The 19882-nt window shown below is 44.5% G+C and overlaps 1 protein-coding gene across 1 annotated transcript in view; it reads right to left on the bottom strand.

Annotated features, from left to right (window-relative positions):
* Window positions 1-17959, bottom strand: part of TEKTIP1 (tektin bundle interacting protein 1) — a 29794-nt gene extending 11835 nt beyond the window's left edge. The window contains exons 1-3 of the mRNA XM_085637329.1: window positions 17770-17959; window positions 14551-14747; window positions 2470-2595 (exon numbers count right to left, since the gene is read on the bottom strand). Coding sequence (XP_085493455.1) covers window positions 2470-2595; window positions 14551-14747; window positions 17770-17849 — 403 coding nt within the window. The 5' untranslated portion in view covers window positions 17850-17959. The remainder of the gene's footprint in view (window positions 1-2469; window positions 2596-14550; window positions 14748-17769) is intronic.
* Window positions 17960-19882: the final 1923 nt, after the last annotated feature.

Consider the following 19882-nt stretch of genomic DNA (forward strand, 5'->3'; position numbering starts at 1 on the left):
GGGGCAGTGCATGGAGTAGGGCTGTGTGAGCTCCTAGGGGCAGTGCATGGAGTAGGGTTGTGTGAGCTCCTAGGGGGCAGTACATGGAGTAGGGCTGTGTGAGCTCCTAGGGGGCACCACATGGAGTAGGGCTGTGTGAGCTCTCAGGGGGCACCACATGGAGTAGGGCTGTGTGAGCTCTCAGGGGGCACCACATGGAGTAGGGCTGTGTGAGCTCCTAGGGGGCACCACATGGAGTAGGGCTGTGTGAGCTCCTAGGGGGCAGTGCATGGAGTAGGGCTGTGTGAGCTCCTAGGGGGCACCACATGGAGTAGGGCTGTGTGAGCTCCTAGGGGGCACCACATGGAGTAGGGCTGTGTGAGCTCCTAGGGGGCAGTGCATGGAGTAGGGCTGTGTGAGCTCCTAGGTGCAGTGCATGGAGTAGGGCTGTGTGAGCTCCTAGGGGGCAGTGCATGGAGTAGGGCTGTGTGAGCTCATAGGTGGCAGTACATGGAGTAGGTGTGTGAGCTCCTAGGGGCAGGTCATGGATGAGGTTTCCAGGAGGGCAGTAGATGTAGTGTGAGACTTGAAAGAGAGCTGTGTGAGCTTCTGGGAGTCACAGCATTGAGGGGTGCTGTGTGCGAGCTCCTAGAGGTCAGGACTTTGGGGAGAAGTGTGTGAACTCGTAGGAGCAAAAAATGGAGAGCTGTTTGAACCCCAAGGGGTCAGGGGACAGAGGAGAGCTCTGCGAGCTCCCAAGAGGCAATCCATGGGGAAGGATGTGCGAGCTCCCAAGAGGCATTCTATGGGGAGAGCTGTGCGAGCTCCCAAGAGGCAATCCATGGGGAGAGCTGTGCGAGCTCCCAAGAGGCATTCCATGTGGAGAGCTGTGCGAGCTCCCAAGAGGCAATCCATGGGGAGAGCTGTGCGAGCTCCCAAGAGGCAATCCATGGGGAGAGCTGTGCGAGCTCCCAAGAGGCATTCCATGGGAGAGCTGTGCGAGTTCCCAAGAGGCATTCCATGGGAGAGCTGTTTGAGTTCCCAAGAGGCATTTCATGGGGAGAGCTGTTCGAGTTCCCAAGAGGCATTCCATGGGGAGAGCTGTTCGAGTTCCCAAGAGGCATTCCATGGGGAGAGCTGTGCGAGCTCCCAAGAGGCAATCCATGAGGAGAGATGTGCGAGCTCCCAAGAGGTAATCCATGGGGAGAGCTCTGCGAGCTCCCAAGAGGCAATCCATGGGGAGAGATGTGCGAGCTCCCAAGAGGCAATCCAAGGGGAGAGCTGTGCGAACTCCCAAGAGGCATTCCATGGGGAGAGCTGTGCGAGTTCCCAAGAGGCATTCCATGGGGAGAGCTGTGCGAGCTCCCAAGAGGCAATCCATCGGGAGAGCTGTGCGAGTTCCTAAGGCTCAGGTTATGGTGGAGTTATGTATGAGCTCCCAAGAGGCATTCCATAAAGAGTGATGTTCGTGCTGCTAGGGCTCCGGGCATGGAGGGGTTTGCGAGTTCTCAGGAGACGTGGTGTGTAGAAGTGCACTGTGAGCTCCTAGGGGTCAGGGCTGTGCCAGCTACTAGCAGTCAGGGCTGTGTGCGTGCCTTAATTGTATTCGGAGGGTGTCTAGGCTCTAGTCGTTGGAGGTGGGCGAGCCACTTAAGGCCCGGGCCTGGCTCAGCTCAAGGTCCTCTTGGACCTGCAAGCCCAAAACGAGCTGAGCTTTAATGTGGCCGCTGCTTGCCACCCACGCTCTACCATCATGCGCCAATAAGTAAAATCAAAACAAACCTTTGGTGTTTAAAAAGGAGGGAAAGAAGTAACCATCTGGTCGGTGAATTGCATGATCTAAAACTAGAAAACCTGGGACCAATCCTGCCGTCCCTGCTTGACCAAATTGTGTGATCCTAGGCAAATATTTTATTTTATAGAGCCACCTTCTTTCTTCATTATCACGAATTAAAGCGCCTCCCAATATGCGAGTTCAAGGTGTGCACTGAACAAAAACAATCTGCATGTTAAAGAAATACCTTTTTTGATTTTAAAGAGACTATTATCTTTTCACATGATGTTTGTTGCATGATTTATATGGCAACTATTTTCAAGGCTCGGCTCAGTTCTCCGTTTATTTGTTGGCTCACCCACCTCTACTTGCTCACCTAATGGGGCAACAATGTAATACTTGCATCATTCACATGGCCAACCCAGGCGCCTCTTTGTCTCCATGCGCCCCCCCCGCCCACCATCTAGGCTGAACGTGCAGCTGGTCAGTCCCATATAAGGGTACCCAATGAACTCATGTCATCCAGGACCCTGTGTGACGTCCTGGGCTTCCATCTAGAAACCATGGTTTTCTGCTCTGACGCTGCAATTGGTCGGTCCAATTAAACTAAACCAACACTACAACTCCCACCATGCACCAGGATGTTAAAGAAACGCCAGTACTGGAAAAAGGTGCTCCTGATGACATGGAGCAGTCGGGTAACATTACATCCTTACCAAACTCCTTCCTGGGGATGGGCCTGTCGTTCCACTCGAAGGGCCCCCATCGGGTGCCGGGGTGCAGATACTGGGCCGGGATTGTTGGGTCGTAAAAGCAAGCCTCCCTTAGGTGCTGAGCGTAGGCTGGAGGGGATAAGCAGAACCAGCATTATATGATATAATATAATATGATATATGATGTAATGGTAAACAACGTTTACCACAAATCTCTTTCCCCGCAGGGAATTACGACCGCGTTGTGATTCCGCATACCATTACTCCGCAAGTCGGAACAACGACTTGCGGATGGGGGGGGGGGTGTTGGATTTAAAATCCAACACCTTCTCTATTGTCCGCACAGACTGGAGTTGGAATAGTAAATTATACTATTCCAACATCCTGCGCCCCCCCCTCCGCAAGTCGTTGTTCCGACTTGCTGAGTAATGGTATACGGAATCACAACGTGGTCGTTGTAACGACCGCGTTGTGATTCACTGCGGGAAAAAAGACTGCGGGATAAGAACATACATTCATGATGTAATATATGGTATAATATGATATGATATAATATATTATGTTTTAATATGGTATATGATATATTATGATATATGATATAATAAAATATAATTAAATGTAATGAAAGTATAATGTAATAAAATATATTATAATATAGTGAAATATATTGAAATATCTAATATAACATCATATGATATCGTAATATAATGTAATAGAATAAAATATAATATAACAAAATATAATATTATATCATATAAAATAATATAATATAACGGCATATAATATTGTAATATAATATAACACAAAAATACAACTAAGGGCCTCCCCTGATTCCTTACCCTGGCTCTGGGAGAGTGTCAAGTGCGTGTTTGATGCACAGATGTGTGACTCGGCAGCATTGAAAGTCCCATGGGGGCGGATAGTTTACATTTTTTTTTAAACTATGCAGCAGGTATGTGACCTCGCATGAGGGCAGTTTTCCTATCTTTTTTAGTTCACAAACCTTTGAAGAATGCCCCTTGAAATCTGCAGTCGTCGCAGTTTCCAGGTGCTACCCGGAAATTCTTATTTCAAAACTTTGTGGGTTTGCTTTATGATGTGCACATCCATTCATAGTAATTTTTCCTGAATCAATCAATACATACATTTCTTATGGGTGCTCCCATGGTGTCACACTACCCACCCACCAGGGTGTGTTTACACTAGGACTGAAAACAGCCTAGAACAATATACAACCAAAATACACCAAAGCACACCAAATAGTTATAACTATTATCCAAAAGCATAAGAGAATCAATAAATGAATAGAAATTATTTTTTTCACATTATATGTGATCAATGTCTTTTTAGTTGAAGTCTAAAAAGAGTCTTGAATCAGGTTATTCTGTTTACTTTATTTCATTTCTTAAAACATGGAGAACAGCAGCAGCCGACGTACGTTTCGCCCCCCCCTGGGCTTTCTCAAGGCTCAAGAAGAAATAATTGTTCCCGATCTATCGTATGCCTGGATTTGATTAGCTAACTTCCGTAGTTGTTTTTTCCATGCGAATATCTAGGGTGAGGTGTCAACCCAACTGTCAGTACTGTTGTCCTCTTGGAAGACGCATATCGCTGGGGGTCGCGTAACTAGTTAGCATGGAGGAGTCTCGTTCGTTATCGGGATTAACCAGACAAATCGCTCCACCAACTAAGAACAGCCATGCACCACCACCCACAGAATCGAGAAAGAGCTATCAATCTGTCAATCCTTTCCGTGTCCGATAACGAACGAGACTCCTCCATGCTAACTAGTTACGTGACCCCCAGCGACATGCGTCTTCCAAGAGGACAACAGTACTGACAGTTGGGTTGACACCTCACCCTAGATAGTCGCATGGAAAAAACAACTACGGAAGTTAGCTAATCAAATCCAGGCATACGATATATCGGGAACAATTATTTCTTCTTCAGCCTTGAGAAAGCCCAGGGGGGGCGAAACGTACGTCGGCTGCTGCTGTTCTCCATGTTTTAAGAAATGAAATAAAGTAAACAGAAGGACCTGATTCAAGACTCCTTTTAGACTTCAACTAAAAGGACATTGATCACATATAACGTGAAAAAAAATAATTTCTATTAATTTATTGATTCTCTTATGCTTTTGGATAATAGTTATAACGATTTGGTGTGCATTGGTGTATTTTGGTTGTCTACCCGGAAATCCGTTTGTGAATTCCATACTTGCACGGGTCTAGTTTTCCATACAGCAGAGGTGCAAATGCACTTGCTATCATTGTTTGACCTTATTTTCCCTTGGGGAAATATTTTTCCCCAGTCAGAAACCCCTTTTGCAACCCTACCAATAGTTTGTATTTACCCGTTTACATGAATACGCTGAAAACATATTTTCTCCTGCTCTGACAGGAGTAAATCTCCAACCGAGTAAAATCTTTCTCCGAGTAAATATTTTTATGAGTGTAAAATCAGCTTTTGTCCATTGCAGCAAAATGGCTTAGCACGGATTCAAAAGCTAAAACTCCTGTGCCCACGATTTTATGTCCGTTTGTAATGTTTGGAGTACGTTAAAAAGGGCCTTTGTTGCTTTGTACCTCCAAAAGGTGACATCATCCCCGTGTGAAATAAGATGCTAATTGTGACTGCGTCATAGCGCATCACGCGCCGCAGGGGCAGGGCTGGGCCTTGCCTTAACCACATTCTGCCAGTGGAGTGTGCCAGGGGTTGGCAGCCGGAGCTGCCTCCTGGCCCATGTCCAGCTTCTCTGTGCCACTTAAGGTGACTATTGGTCCGCTGTGAAACCTCGACCTGGAGCGCCATCTACTGTCACCTTACCTGCAAGCACTCATGTAAGAGCCCGGCTAGAGCTTGCATTGCACGGTACAGCTGGACAGCATGCAAACGGCATTTCGCGTTACCAAATTAAGATGCATATGATACTGTGACATATGGGATATCTGGTTGGGCCTGTGCATCAAAACACACAACAACCTGCCTCAAAGCAATTGTTCAGGGAGACACTTGTTCCATATGCCCAAAGCCACAATTCTGCGGTCGAAGAGTTTTCCGCATGATTATGGATTAACCGGGGTTGCCACATAATGCATCATCTACTGCATAATTTGCATATTTAACCCCCCAAAAAATGTTGTTTGTAGCTCAAACTGGTCAACAGTTACTAAAAACGCTGCAATAAGTGTTGCAAGCAGTGGCAGGCTGATCACAAAAGTTGACTGGTCACCATTCAATAGCCTATTACTGTATTTGAGTGTTAAACTAGTTTGCCCGGACAGTGTGCCCATGTGTAAAAAAGACAAAATGATGCAGTAATACGGCCACAATATGCTGCATTGTGTCACATAATTTGCCTTATTTTGCCACATAATTTAGTCAAATTTTCTAAATAATTTGGTCCTCCCCAGTCGTATAATTCCTGTGGCCCTGCTTATTGCACACACATAGAGGGTCTATTACTAAGATTTAACACTGTGCTTGCCTAACAAAAGTGACGCAAAACAACACTAAAACTATTGTTACCTAGCATAAGACCTGTTTTATGCCGGGAAATGCCTCGCATGTAATGAAAAGCACACATATTGCAGCTTTGCATTACTTAGCACCAAGGGGGCGTACCCTTGGCGGTGCATGGGCGTTCCCATGCAACCACCCAAGGTTTCTGACGCTAAACCCTATTTACTTCAAAAAAGTTGACAAGGTTTAGCATCCGAAAAAAGCGCTCATTTCAGAAAGGGCGCTATGAAGGAGAAATGCTTTTTTTCTCCTTTATTTTTTGACTTTGCATGTGTGCTGCACTGTACGTACAGCGCACATACAAAGTGGGAAAATGTTTAAAGTTAGTCTAAGCATAGTATTTTGTACTGTAAGGGTGTCCTTCCAGTACAAAATGTATGTTAGACTCATGGAGACACCCTTGCACTATGATGTGTCCATGACGCGCGGTCACACATTTCTGCACCTATGTTAGGGAGAGAAGAGGAGAATGTCATATTTCAGTAAATGTGGCGCTCTCCTCTCACACGCAGCGCAGCATTTGCGGCTGCTGCACTGCCCGGCGTGAGAAGCGGGTAAATCTGGCCTTTAGTTTCAAATAACATTCACATCTCTGTATACTTTATTCAAGATGGTGATAAGATGTATGGCTGTTTTTCTTGTTATTTTCAGCTTTTTCTAATGTATTTTAAGTGTATATCATTTTCTTTTAATTTCGTGTGACTAGTATTGCTTTATACTAAGAAAGCCTCTACTATTTTGATAAAATGTATTTACAATTTCGATATTGTTATTAATATATTTTTAAACTACAATAAAATATTTTGAACTACGAGAGAAGCAAGATGGCGGCTAAATCCTAGCCGTTGCGGAGGAGCAGTGACGGCTCGGATGGTCGGGGCCGATTTTAGATAGAAACGTCTCGATCTGTTTCCTGGGATCTAAATAGCCCGACTACACTTGTATTTTGGGATACCTAGGGCGATAACAGTGACTTGCCTGATTCTCTGCGGCTCCGTGAAGCGGATTACCCGGGCGTTCGTGGCTCTCACATCTGATTACTGTGCCGGGCGCACAGGAGGGCGGAGCTTACGTTCAAACCGGCGAACTAGGCGGAGTGAAGCGGAGTTTCACTCCGGGCCAGCAGTGGAGGGTGTTTGCCGTGGTATCCCGGCTCCAGCGAAGTGGTTCCCCAGGAGACAGGGGAGAGGAGGAATAATGGCTCCTAAAGCGGCGGCCGTGGGGAAAACGGCTACCCAAAGAAAAAAAAATCTACGAGAAGGCGCCGATGATATGGCATAAGGCAACGACGAGTTGAGTGTAAAAGTCTGCCCGCCTGGCTCAGCAAAAAAAAGCCAGCAAAATCATGGGAGAACTCGACAGACTACTTGTTCGACAGCCTCAATAGCCGATATCTTCTCAAAAACGGGTAAGGAGCAAGAGGGTTTGAAGGCAAAAGAAACAGGAAAAACAAGGAGGCGCAGTGTGTCTTCAGAGGTGGTAGATATCACTCAGAAAAACCAAACCGAGACTGATAATGTTAAGGATGGATTCTCCCTCAGTCCGCAGACACTATTTACTGCACTAAGTCCGACCCAAAAGAAAAACCCAGATGCTGTGACTACTGGGGGTGAGTTGATTAAGGATCTGGTATCCCAGGAAGTGGTGATAGATAAAGGAGGCCTTTTTTTGCAGGGCTCGGATAAGGCCGATAATGGGCTAGGTCCACAGGAACTGGGGCAGTCAGACTATCTGAATACTGGAGCTGGTTCTGATGCGGGCTCGGGCCTCGGCCTGGGCTTGGACTCTGGTTCTGGGGGCCATCTCAATGAAAAGGAAAAGGACTCCAGTGAATGTTTTTTTTCTGTTTCTGAGGGGGCTGAATGGTCTGAGGACGATGAGTGCAGCTCCTTTTTGGACTCAGAAAATGATTCAGAATTAGATCCTCCGATAATCACATCTAGACCTCCAGCTGGTCCAACTGGGAGGAAACCGGCTCAGGCTCAGGTCCAGGTTAATCCTCAATGTGAACTCAGCTGGGATCATTCTTCTGCTCTGGCTTTGCAGGGTTCCCCTAACACGGATACTGCCCATATATCAATGCTAGAAGCTATCCATAAAGAGATAATTTCACACCGAGAGGAGACCCGCCAGGACAATCGCAAAGCCCAGGCTGCCATGAGGAAGATTCAGGGTGTGGTCAGGAAATTATCTAAAGCCTGTACAAATATAGGGGATCGAGTATCTAATCTGGAGGAGAGAATTGTGTCAACGGAGACTGAGGTAGCAGTGGCGATTAGTCAGGTGAACTCCCATTCTGCACAGGTGGTGGATATGCAGTGGAAAATGGAGGAGATGGAGAATAGGCTGCGTCGGAATAATCTGAGGGTGCTGGGAATCCCTGAAGGAGTCGAAGGCTCTGATATCAAAGTGTATATGATCAAACTTTTCGAGCAAGCATTTCCCGAGCTCTCTCACTGGAACTGGTCTACCGAGATACAACGGGTTCATCGTACCCCCTATAATATGCGCAAAAAACCCAAGGAAGCAGATAAACCCAGGGCTGTGCTGATCTTCTTTGGCAATTACATCTTGAGACAATCTATCGCAGAAAAAGCGAGACCAGATTCTAAAAGAAGCAGCGAAGGGGTCTCTTTCTTTGTCCGCCCTGACTTTTGCCATGCGACAGTGGAGCGGTAGTGGCGATTGAGGGGGATGATCAAACCATTCCAGGACAAGAAGATTCAAGCCTTTTTGATAAATCCCACTCAGTTGAAAATAATTAATGCAGGGAAGACGGTATTTTTTGCCTCAGAAATTAAGGCAAAAGAGTACCTGGATTCCCTTGGCAAATAGATTTATGCGTCAAGTAGCTGGTGGGGGGCATTTATCCCAGTCTGTTTCTAGTGTTGGCCCTGGTTAGAATTAGGTGATGGGGAACAGGTCACAAATACTACATTGGTTAGAATATCGGTCGGGTCTCGACACTTGTATAGGATTATTTTCTTTTTGGCTTTAATAGGTAGTCGTCACTGTAATCTCTGCATTCCATCCTAAGCACAGACTAGGTCTGAGCGCGTCTCAGGAAGGGGGGTGGCGCGGGGGGGGGGGGGGTGGGAAAGGGTGGTGGGAGGCTGGGGTCAGTCAAAAACAGGAAAAAAAGATGCAGTATGGTGTTTGTAGAAGAAGTTGGATATTTTTATAGGCAGATTATTATGAGGATTAAAGTATTAGTTAATTTGTTAAATGTTCAGGTGGTTTTTGATGTACACGTACATTTCACGGATGGCAGGCATTAAAATTTGTTCAGTTAACATAGGTGGGCTGAATGATTGGAGGAAGCGTAATAAATTGGCACAGTATGTGAAGCATAACAATTTTGACATATTATACTTGCAAGAAACCCATCTTCCCTGGGCTCGAAGGAGTCTTATGCATTTAAATGGCTTTGAGTTGTTAGCATGTACAACACAATCATCAACAATTAGAGGGGTTGCTGTTCTAGCTAGGACTTTTATAGGTGGTGGTAGGCGGATCAAAGCTGATAGTAGCGGGAGATGGCTTTTGGTGGAGTTGGGAAAAGGCTTCACACTGTGTGCTGTTTATGGTTCAAATTGTGATGATCCTGAGATCTTCGATTTTTTGGAAATGGAGCTCGTAAACTGGTTAACCCCTATAATATTCTGTGGGGATTTGAATATCTCGGCTGATTGGGCCAGTAACGTAGCTTATTCCGGACGGAAACCGAGAGTCTTTAGGGCTATAAAAGCCCTCATTAGCTCACATGGGTTGGTAGATGTGTGGGGCGCCAAGGAACCTTTAAAATCTGGTTCTACATATTTTTCAAACCCCTTCCAAAAATATTCAAAACTGGATTATTTCTTTATATCATCCTCAGAAATTAATAGGGTAGGAATTATTAAACTTCCAAAGTTCTTGTCGGATCATAATCCATTGGTATTAGTAGTACAAATGGTAGAGGTAGGAAAGACTCGGACAAGATGGACTTTCGAAAGGAGGCTATTGTCGGATAATCGGTTCATTGGTCATATTAGGAAATGGGTGGTTGACTTCTTTAATGCCAATAGATATAGCACATCACGAAATGGTGTCTGGGAGGCATTCAAGGCAGCTTTTAGAGGCGAAACGATAAGCTGTGCAGCAAGGCTTAGAAATGAAGATGGGAGTAAGGTTGAAAATAGTGTCAGGAAATTGTCTGCTGCAGAGGAACAACACACCTCGGATATCGCACAAGGTCGGGTTAGCAACGAGAGTTATAGGTTATTACTGGTAGCTAGAGCTGAACCACAGAAGTTGGTGACACTGAGAGCGATGTCCGAATATCACTCATCTAGGGCTAAACGCTATGAAACGAGCGAACAGGCAGGCAGAATTCTAGCTTTACCAATTCGGCAGGGGAAGGCTAAAAATATTATCTCCAAGATTGAAGAAAATGGTATAGAATATTCAGATCCCACGGAGATCCTCCAGGTTTTCAAGAATTTTTATCAAAATCTTTATCTGGAGGAAAAATCAAATGACTCTCAGAGTGAAGAGGTTGTTGATGATGGCCCCCCGTTTAGGGGACTCAGCAAGGGAAGAGTTAGAGAGGGATATCTGGGGGAGTGAAATAGCAGCTGCCTTGCATGAGTCAGCTTTGGGCAAGGCAGCAGGCCCCGATGGGATTCCCTTGGAGGTCTATAAATGCTTTGAGGCAGAGATCACCCCGCTTCTCATCGATCTTTTCAACGGGATAATTGGTACAGGAGTGGTTCCGGAATCATGGAAGGAAACCAATATAGTGGTATTTCATAAGAAGGGGAAACCTAGTGAGAAGCCGGGTTCTTATCGCCCAATTTCGTTAATCAATACAGACACGAAGTTATATTCTAAAATCTGGGCTAAGAGGCTGGGCAGGATCATAGGCGATCTCGTCTCCCCATGGCAGCATGGATTTGTACCTGGGTATGGTACTACGGACCACATTAGGAGGGCAATAGCTCTATTTGATGTTCAGTCCGCGGTGGGGGGAGAGATGGCCATGATCCTGCTCGACGCAGAGAAAGCCTTTGATCGTGTTGGGTGGAACTTTCTTTGGCAGATTTTAATTGGCAGGGGTTTCGGCAAGAATTGTATTAAAGCATTGAGAGCAATGTATGTCGATCCAGTCGCACGGATTGTGGTTATGGGTGAGTGTTCGGAAAAAATCTTTATAAGTAGAGGTACGCGTCAAGGCTGCCCTTGCTCCCCTATCCTCTTCGCCCTCTATATCGACCCTCTTATTCGGGAGATCTTAGCGAGCCCTATAATAAGTCCTGTGATATGTAATGGCTATGAAAATAAGATTATGGCGTATGCAGATGATTTGGCAGTGATCACTACGAACCCTCAACAGGCACTTGGCGTTCTGGCCCACTTGGCCAAAATATTTGGTCATAAATCTGGTTATTTGCTAAATGAATCAAAAACACAAATTATATGCACGGCAAATATGGTCAAATCTGACTCCAGATTTATGGACTCTGCAATTTATTTGGGAGTTAGAATTAATGCATCAGTTGATAGGATTGCGGAGGAGAATTTTTTCCCACTTGGAAAATTGATTGAAACCGATCTGAAAAGAATTGATGTTCTACATCTATCATTGATTGGGAGGGTCAATGTCCTCAAAATGACAATGTTCCCAAAAATATTATATCTTTTCCGTGCTATACCTCTTTTAGTCGAGGAAAAAATTATCAAACGGCTAGAATCAATTTTTATACGGTTTATTTGGCAGTATGGGAAAATCAGACGCTCCACAAATCTATTGTCACTCCCGAGGGATAGGGGTGGGCTCACCTTACCTAATTTAAGGCTATATCATTGGTCACGTTTGTTAGCTAAAATGTCCATCCTCTTTCAGTTTACACAATCTTATAATTCAGTGGATAGAGATCTACAGATGCCACCGTCTATTTACGAGTTATTAGTGGGAAGAAAAGCACAAGGTCTTTTGATGTGTAAAGTCGATCGCAGATACTATAAAAGACCTCGTTTTAAGATCGTGGAAGGAGTATGGGGAGTTTGGAGAGCTATATCCAGGCTCTTTAAAATCCCCAAAATACATGCGTATCTCCACCTCAGTAATTCTAGTTTATTTTGGGGGAGGGGTTTAGATAGAAATCTTCGGATCTGGAAGGAGCACAGAATTATGACATTAGGAGACCTAGTGGGTGAAGATGGGATAAAGGGCTTCGATGTTCTCCAGGGTAGCGCCGGTATCCCTTTAAGTCATTGGCTCTTTTATGTTCAATTGGCTAGCGTATTCAAGGCTTTAAGACTCAGGCTGCCAATTATGTCAGAAATCCCTTTGATTGATATGCTGGCAAAAGGGGGCTTGAGAATTAAAATAATCTACACGTCTTTGCTGGGTGAAATTAAAAGTGATATTGAGGAAATGGAGAATACTCTTGCACGAAAATTAGGGAACCCCGATGCTGATTTGGACATAGCTCTTTATTTGAATAAAAAAGTATTTTGGTCTACGAACTTAAGGGCTCAGCATTATAAGACTTTGTTCGATTTGTATTATAACCCCGCAAAGCTCTTTTCATGGGGGATTAGAGATGATGATAGATGTCCCAGATGTAACATGGCTCAAGCAGATCTGCTGCATATGTTTTATAATTGTGGTTCGTTATCAGCTATCCAGGGAGAGATAGCTAAATTTTGGGAGGAGCTATTAGGCCAGAGGATAGAATTATCCTCCTCTTTGATGCTACTCGGCATAGATAATAGATTAAATCTTGGGAAAGCTGAGGAAGCCCTGGTCTTCATATCTGTAGCAGTGCTTCGGATATTAATCACCTCAGGTTGGAAGGACACAAATGCCCCTATTTTCAGATATGGCTATCCAGATTATTGGGCATATATAATATCGAGATATCTCTCTATGCTCAGAAAGGGAAGAAAACTCAGGATTTTGGTAAAATGATGTGGTCTCCTATCTCTGACTGGATTACTGCAAGACCGAGAGAGTGACGTATATTGTACTGTGGAATGTATATATATACTGCCTATCTGTTTTGATTTACTTTTTCTTTTTTAGGTTTAGTTTTCTAAAGATGTAGCATAAGTTTAATGCTGTAAATATCTGCTTTTGTCTATTGTATCATGTAATATCCAACTGCATCAATAAAAAATAAAAAAATATTTTGAACTTCACAATAACTCGTTTGCCCACTTATACCTGTGGGCAAAATCAAAATTTTAACCCTGAAGTAATGGTAGTCTGATCTTTATCCAACGCTAAATGTCTCAGTTCTGCTGTGTCTAAGCTCTGCAAATAATAGATGTTAGTTACTATTACCCAAAATACGGTACCCAAGCCACCGACAGGAGTAAGTATTGAAGGATGCATAATTATATTACTTGTAAGATACTGCATTTCTCCAGTGTAAAGCATTTAGTTCACAGTGCCACGCCTTACATATACCCAACTTTTCAAATCATAAAGCTACAAAGTTTATGGACTTTGTTGGCAGGTAATGTTTTTGTTCAAAAAGCGTTTACAAGGTACCTACGCCTACAGGAATTTGCGACAGTCTTAACGTATCATGAACTTTGCAAAATTTTGCTTCCATGCTACCAGAAAAAGGTTTTTATAAAAACTTTGTATTTTTTTTTTTTTTTTTGCAAGACCTATGTTCAAATATTAGTTTCATGCAATTCATGTATCACAGCTTTTGAACGGTTGTAAAGCTTTGGAGAATTTCAAGAAAAACTGGGGGATAAAAAGTTTGCAACTTTGCAAACAGTTTTTTTTTTTAATCACTTTCCTTTTTAAGCTTGGTGAGGTCAGAGTTTCACAATGCTGCAAATGTTTTTGTTCTTTTAACCTATGAAATAGGAGTGTGTGTTGTCTAGCAACTTTGCCCACTTTTACGGGACTCGAATAAAACACCTTTATTAAAAAAAAAAAAAAAAACTATAGTTATTTTCTTTTTATTTCCATTCAGCTTAAAGCAAGAACAAACTGCATTCACTTTAGTGTAAGAAAAATGTAATTATTTTAATGCAAATATTTTATTTACATGTAAAAAATAAAATACGTTGATTTCTTTTTTGCTATTTAGTCAAAAGTAATTTGTAGCTGAAAGTGTGTTATTAAGAAAAGACGTACTTAACAAATACTTAAGTGCAACAAAAGGCTGCAGGGGAAATGTGGAATTTTTTTAAAATATCAACCAAATCAGTGATTTTGCTTTGTTTTTTATAAACATTTAGTCAAAATAGGAAGAAGTGCTAGTTTAAGTTTATTTGTTGCAAAGGAACAATGTAAACAAGCAGCAAAACGAAAAAGTGATCAATAAGAAAATGGATACAAATGTATTAACTTAATTAGTATTTGGTGAAAATTTAAAAATATGGCCTGAATTGTTAACAAAATGAGCTTCATCTCTTTTTGTGATGACACTCTGGAGACCCAGACACAGGGCATTAGGTAGTTTCACCTGGTTAATTTAAAAAAGTAATCTGCAAACACCCATACATGAATCCCCCCGTCCCACATCACTCACAAATATAAGGTACCCTCCTTACCGTGCGGCACAGACTTCAGCTCACGCCTCTTGTACCAGTCGTACCAGCGGTTGTAGGCCTCGCGATTGTTGCCATTGGAGAGCCCCGTGTACCACACCTGAGACTGCGCGTCTCTGCCCATGGGCGTGGTCTTCCATCTCACCGCCTGCTTTATTATGGGGGCGTTGTTGGGTGCTGGCAGCGTGATCACTTCATCGCTGGGGGTGTAAGGACATCACACTCAAAAGGCTTCTTTACATCACCCGCAATGCCCCTTGTTACACTGACTTGACCTGAGTGAAGACTTTGTTCCACCTCAAGGGCAATCAGAAATAATGAGTTTAATTGACATTTGTGTTACTATACACATAAATACAGATGGAAACAGTGGTTTTATTGCCTGTGTTTGTTTTTAAAAACTGAAAAGGAGCAAGCAGGTTTCCATTTAAGTTACTCTCAGTGGTTGAATGCAAGACCAATGACTGCAGATTAACAGCACGCGGAGTTAAAAACACAGGAACCGCATTGCCTCAGGAAGCGTACACAGCTGAGGATGTGCACACATTTTTGTACTACAATGTAAACGTTTTTGCAAAAGTATCATTGCATTATGACCGCTTTTAGCACACAATACTTACCTGCATTCATTTGAGTGGACATTCACTTCGTAAATAAATGTGAGGAACACACTACACCCTCTTCCCTTAGTAAATAGGCGTGTTTGTGACATTTTCCTAAGCGACCTGCATTGCTTATATTTACTTTTGCGAAGCAGATCCTAAAAATCTTCTGCCCTGCAAATGCACTATCTTCCCAGCTGTTTTTAGGTCTGACCAGTCGAAAACCTATTGTGAACAATACCAATACCTACAGTGAGTTTGGGCCCGCCCACTGCCACTCTGATTGGCTTGCTATCAACCAATGGCTTTTCTTCCTCCTCTTGTGTTTGTCCTTCCGTTGTAGCCCAGCTTCTTTACCATCCTTTTGAATGGATTACTTGTATCCTTCCACTGCTCGGAGTCAGGGAACCACTCGGAAAATTGTAACAGCATCGTAACTGCCGGTCTATACAGTACCAACGGTGCATGCGAATTGTGAAAGGTCATTCATGCATGAGCCCTTGTTGATACACTGCTTTTCAACAACTCTGTTTCTACGCAGGTCTTCAAGGAAGCAACGCACTGCAATTTAATAGCATTTGCTCAAATATTGGGTGTGCACAGCTCAGCTTTTACTTCCGTAGTGACTTAACACACAAGTGGCGAAAAAGAGTAGTCTTCACCGTTGAAGTAAATATACAAATCTCGGGATTACAACCTGTAATTCACATCTCAACCAAACATTAGGGGATGCTAAAGGACCCAGAGAAACCGTGCTCGGATATATTCAGCAGGACTTTCACAAGAATCTAAAAATACACAGTCATATAATCGAAAGCAATAAAAGAAGCTGTGCACGGACATTACAAACAGCGATGAGAGGAAGCATTCAATGCTGCGGGCACCAGCAACATTCATAGTGCACGTCTCCGGAAAGCGGGAGTCAAAGAGTTTATATAGCGCTTGTTAAATTAAATGTAAATGTATGTGTCTTGTAAAGCGCACTGCTGCCCTGAGGCGTCCTGGCGCTGTAGACCGCTGGGGAACCCGTCCTGGCTATCCCTGTGAGATGGTCCCTTCTGGGTATCTCCAAGGTGAAACCAGGCATCGCCGGCGAATGTGGAGATGAGGCAAGCTAATGCCCAGAGTTGCCGAGTGTGATCCCTGGTTAGAGTGGGCACCGAGGTGAGAATTATCGAGTCCGCTGGCCCTGGTCCACGACCCTGCCGCGTCGGGAACTGAACCCTGGTCCCGGGCCGTCCTCTGCTTCCGGGTCTGCTGCCTCTTACCAGTGAGCCACACCACTCCACATGTTACTTTAACTGAGCCTGTTTCTAAGCACTCCTAATGTTTACAGATAAGAGACTGAAGGAACATGGAGATTGTGAGGCCTAAGATTCTATGTTATTCATTCAATAATCAGTGTATTCCTTTGCATACTTGACTTTGTAAAGTCATTGATACTGGCAAGCGAAGGCAGCTTACCCCAGGGGGGGTAGATGGATAGCGACTAACAAAAGGCATAACACACCTTTGTTAAACCGGTGTCTCTTCTAGAGATGAGGGCATGATTTAGAGGACAGTATGGAATGAAACCCTCAAAGAACTCCACGAGTCTCAGTCCGCACCATGTTAACGCTTCGTTCCCCCCAGGCCCACTGGACATCCACCTTGTTCCTGAACCCCACTGTTGGCATTAATGAGGATCCGGCCGCACCACCAAGCCATGCTTTCAGGCCCCCAGGAAAATGCCTGCAAGTTCACATGCTGTTCAGCATTACTAAAAACCACTGGCAAAGACAATAGGACCCCAAAGTGAAACCTATTGGCTTTACCAATGCTGTTTTCAAAATGTTCTCGCCAGAGAACCTCCGATCCGTCTAGAAGTCTGGCTCGATTATTAAAATTCGGGGCGAGAATTCGCCATTCACCGCGTTCAAAGACCACCAGCGCCCTCTGCTGAGCAGGAGTGGCAGTGGAGGAATGTTTGTGCATGAGATACGAGAGAGGCCGAAAGAGAGATTTGGCAAAGAAATACATTAACGGAATTGGCCAATCTTAAAATGTATAACATGGCACAATTTCACACGTGCACGAGACTACAACATTCATCTCCTGCCTGAAATCATTCCTAATATATACTGAAAATGTGGTTGTGTGACCCCGGAACCAACAACATATGTATGACCCTGGCTCCCATGGCGACAACACCGTTTGACATGACATTTATGGGTACATAACACAATACGTAGAAAACCGTTGGGTGTGTAGTGAACCAGTAAATTGAGTGCATACATGTTCATTATCTAATATGTAGCGCACACTGGTCATTTAACAACCACCAGGCGCCTTCCTGAGGGTACTTCCCAACTACCTCTGCTTCCAGAGCAATCTCACAGAACAGTTCGACCAATTACATTGGGATATCGTGTAAAGGCCGCCTCCCCACTCCCGACTGCATTTTCTGTAGACTGAGTGTAGACCATGTTCCGCACAGCTAAAAAAAAAAAAATGCCAAAAACAAAGCGCCTTGTACCAAGCGCTTCGGTGCCCCACATAGGATTAGTTAGCGCTATATAAATGCCACAGTCCATAACTGCAAGCTGCAAGCACTTTCCACAAAACTCCAAAAGCATCTCACCTGTTCAAGGGGGCCGGAAAGTCGGCCTCCAAAGTCCTGCGTGGGACGGCCCCCGGGTCTCGGCAGTCCAACCGAGACATCCCCAAACGCCCCCCGCCTGCCTGCCACCCTTGCAAGCGGTCCAGGCGCAACCCTCGTGTGACAGACACAGGAGTCCAAGCCCTGGCTATGGGTGCATTGTTACAGTCAACAAAGCACTGTGGACACCTCCATGGCAACAGGAAGAGGAGGCCGCGAGGCCAGCCTCCCGACCTGTCCATCAGCACCCAACCCTGCCCAGGGTGAGCCGGGGTGGCAACTTACACAAACATGCCCTGGCGGGAGAGCATGGCCAATCCATTTACAACACCGCTGCTGCTTGTGGAACTTGTATTGCACCCGCCCGCATTATTTGACATTGTATAGCTCTACACCAGGGAAGAAAAATAAAAAAAAGTTTTGAGATAACTTTAAAATATGCAAAAATTGGTTGGCTCTAAATCATTTTGCTTGTACAAACTAGGTTTTAGCAAATACAAGTTCATGATTAACTTTAAAAAAAAATGGAAACACGTTTTGTGCTTGTTTTTTCAACTAACTAAAATATATATATATTTGACGTCTTTCAAATTTTAAAAATATTCCCACTGTGGCATCTGCTTGGGCCAAGGTCAGTCCTGGTGGAAAACGGTCTGAAGGTGGAGAAAGTCCCAGAATCAAACCTGGCGGTGCCAGGCTGAGGCCCCCGAGCCAACAGCGAAGCAGCCTCTCCGAGATATGGGCTCCAGGCCCACGCAAGAGAAGTTTAAAAAACTTCTTCGGATGGTGCGTTCAGACATCCCTAGACACTGGCCAAGGGGTAACAGAACTGTGCCCCCCTTACTTCCAATAAGTTGCATGCTTAAGCTGCCTGCTGTGAGGCAATAGTGCACATCTGCGCATGCCCACTGCTGCCCAACAGAGATGCTCATAATAGCCCCTGAGAACTGTCCAGACCTGCAGAAAGACAGCTGCCAGACTTCACATCCAGGGAGGCACTGAAGTCAGGTTGGAGTCAAGGCAACATCTGCAGCCTGAGACATTTAAACTTTCCATAATCGAGTCTGGCACCTCAGGGAAACTTCAGAGTCATGGAATCTGCAGGCAGAAGTACCCACCAGAAGGCCCTTCGGTGAAAGCCGCATATAGGAGCCCCCTGGTACCCAAGGGATAAACCATCAATGCTCTGTGACGAAGAACACATGCACCAGGTTTTGAGAAAGCCCTGGAGCAGGGACTTCAGCCCACAAGAAAACTGTCACTTGTATGTTTCCATTTCTGGATCAGAGGAAACTTAATAAATACTTTGCTTTGTGCAGAAAGGAATTGACAAGTATTGCTTATGGAGATCTAAGGCGCATATGCTATCTCCCTGCTGTAGGCTAGGACGAATTTGATGAACCACCAATAACCTGAACATCAGCATTTTCAACCATCGCAATTAAATCAACAGGATTACATTTTTCCTCTGGGTGCTTTTTCCATGACAAGGACCAGGAGATATCCCGTTGGTGTTTTGGAGCAGACATTGCTGCTGTCTTATAGCATAAAATGTTCCGCTCCTCAACAGCAAGTCTTGTAAAGACCACCAGATGTGCTGCTAAGCCAAGGACACACGGAAAACGCTAAAGAGAAACAAAGGCAAAAACAGACTTCAAGGAGGCCAGAAGAGTTCCCAATCCTTGATCATTGACTGGGAGGAAGAACTGACCCCCTGCAGGACAGGACAGAGAGGGAAACTCCACAGGAGGGGGAAATGTGTTCAGGATGTTTCACAGAAGGTAAATGGTTTGCTGAAGAGCTGGAATTTCTCACACGAAAGGTCTATGTGGCTTGAGAAAGTATCACTCAGCATCGCAGTGCGGAGGACAGAGGGGCAACCGAAGTAGAGAAGAGATCTCCTTCAGCATAAACAATACTCGACAACGCCACGGATCTTAAGCTAAAAGGAATCTGTGGAGCTGATACCGCAGGAGACACAAGGGTAACTATATGATGACCTAAATCTTCTTTTAAAAAATCCACGGAAGAAGGGTGACTAGGGCTCAGGAGAAACAAAACATTCATGCAATACAATAAGATAATGGACGGAATG

Source organism: Triturus cristatus, chromosome 12 (genome assembly GCF_964204655.1).
Source record: "Triturus cristatus chromosome 12, aTriCri1.1, whole genome shotgun sequence".
Taxonomy (NCBI): Eukaryota; Metazoa; Chordata; class Amphibia; order Caudata; family Salamandridae; genus Triturus; species Triturus cristatus.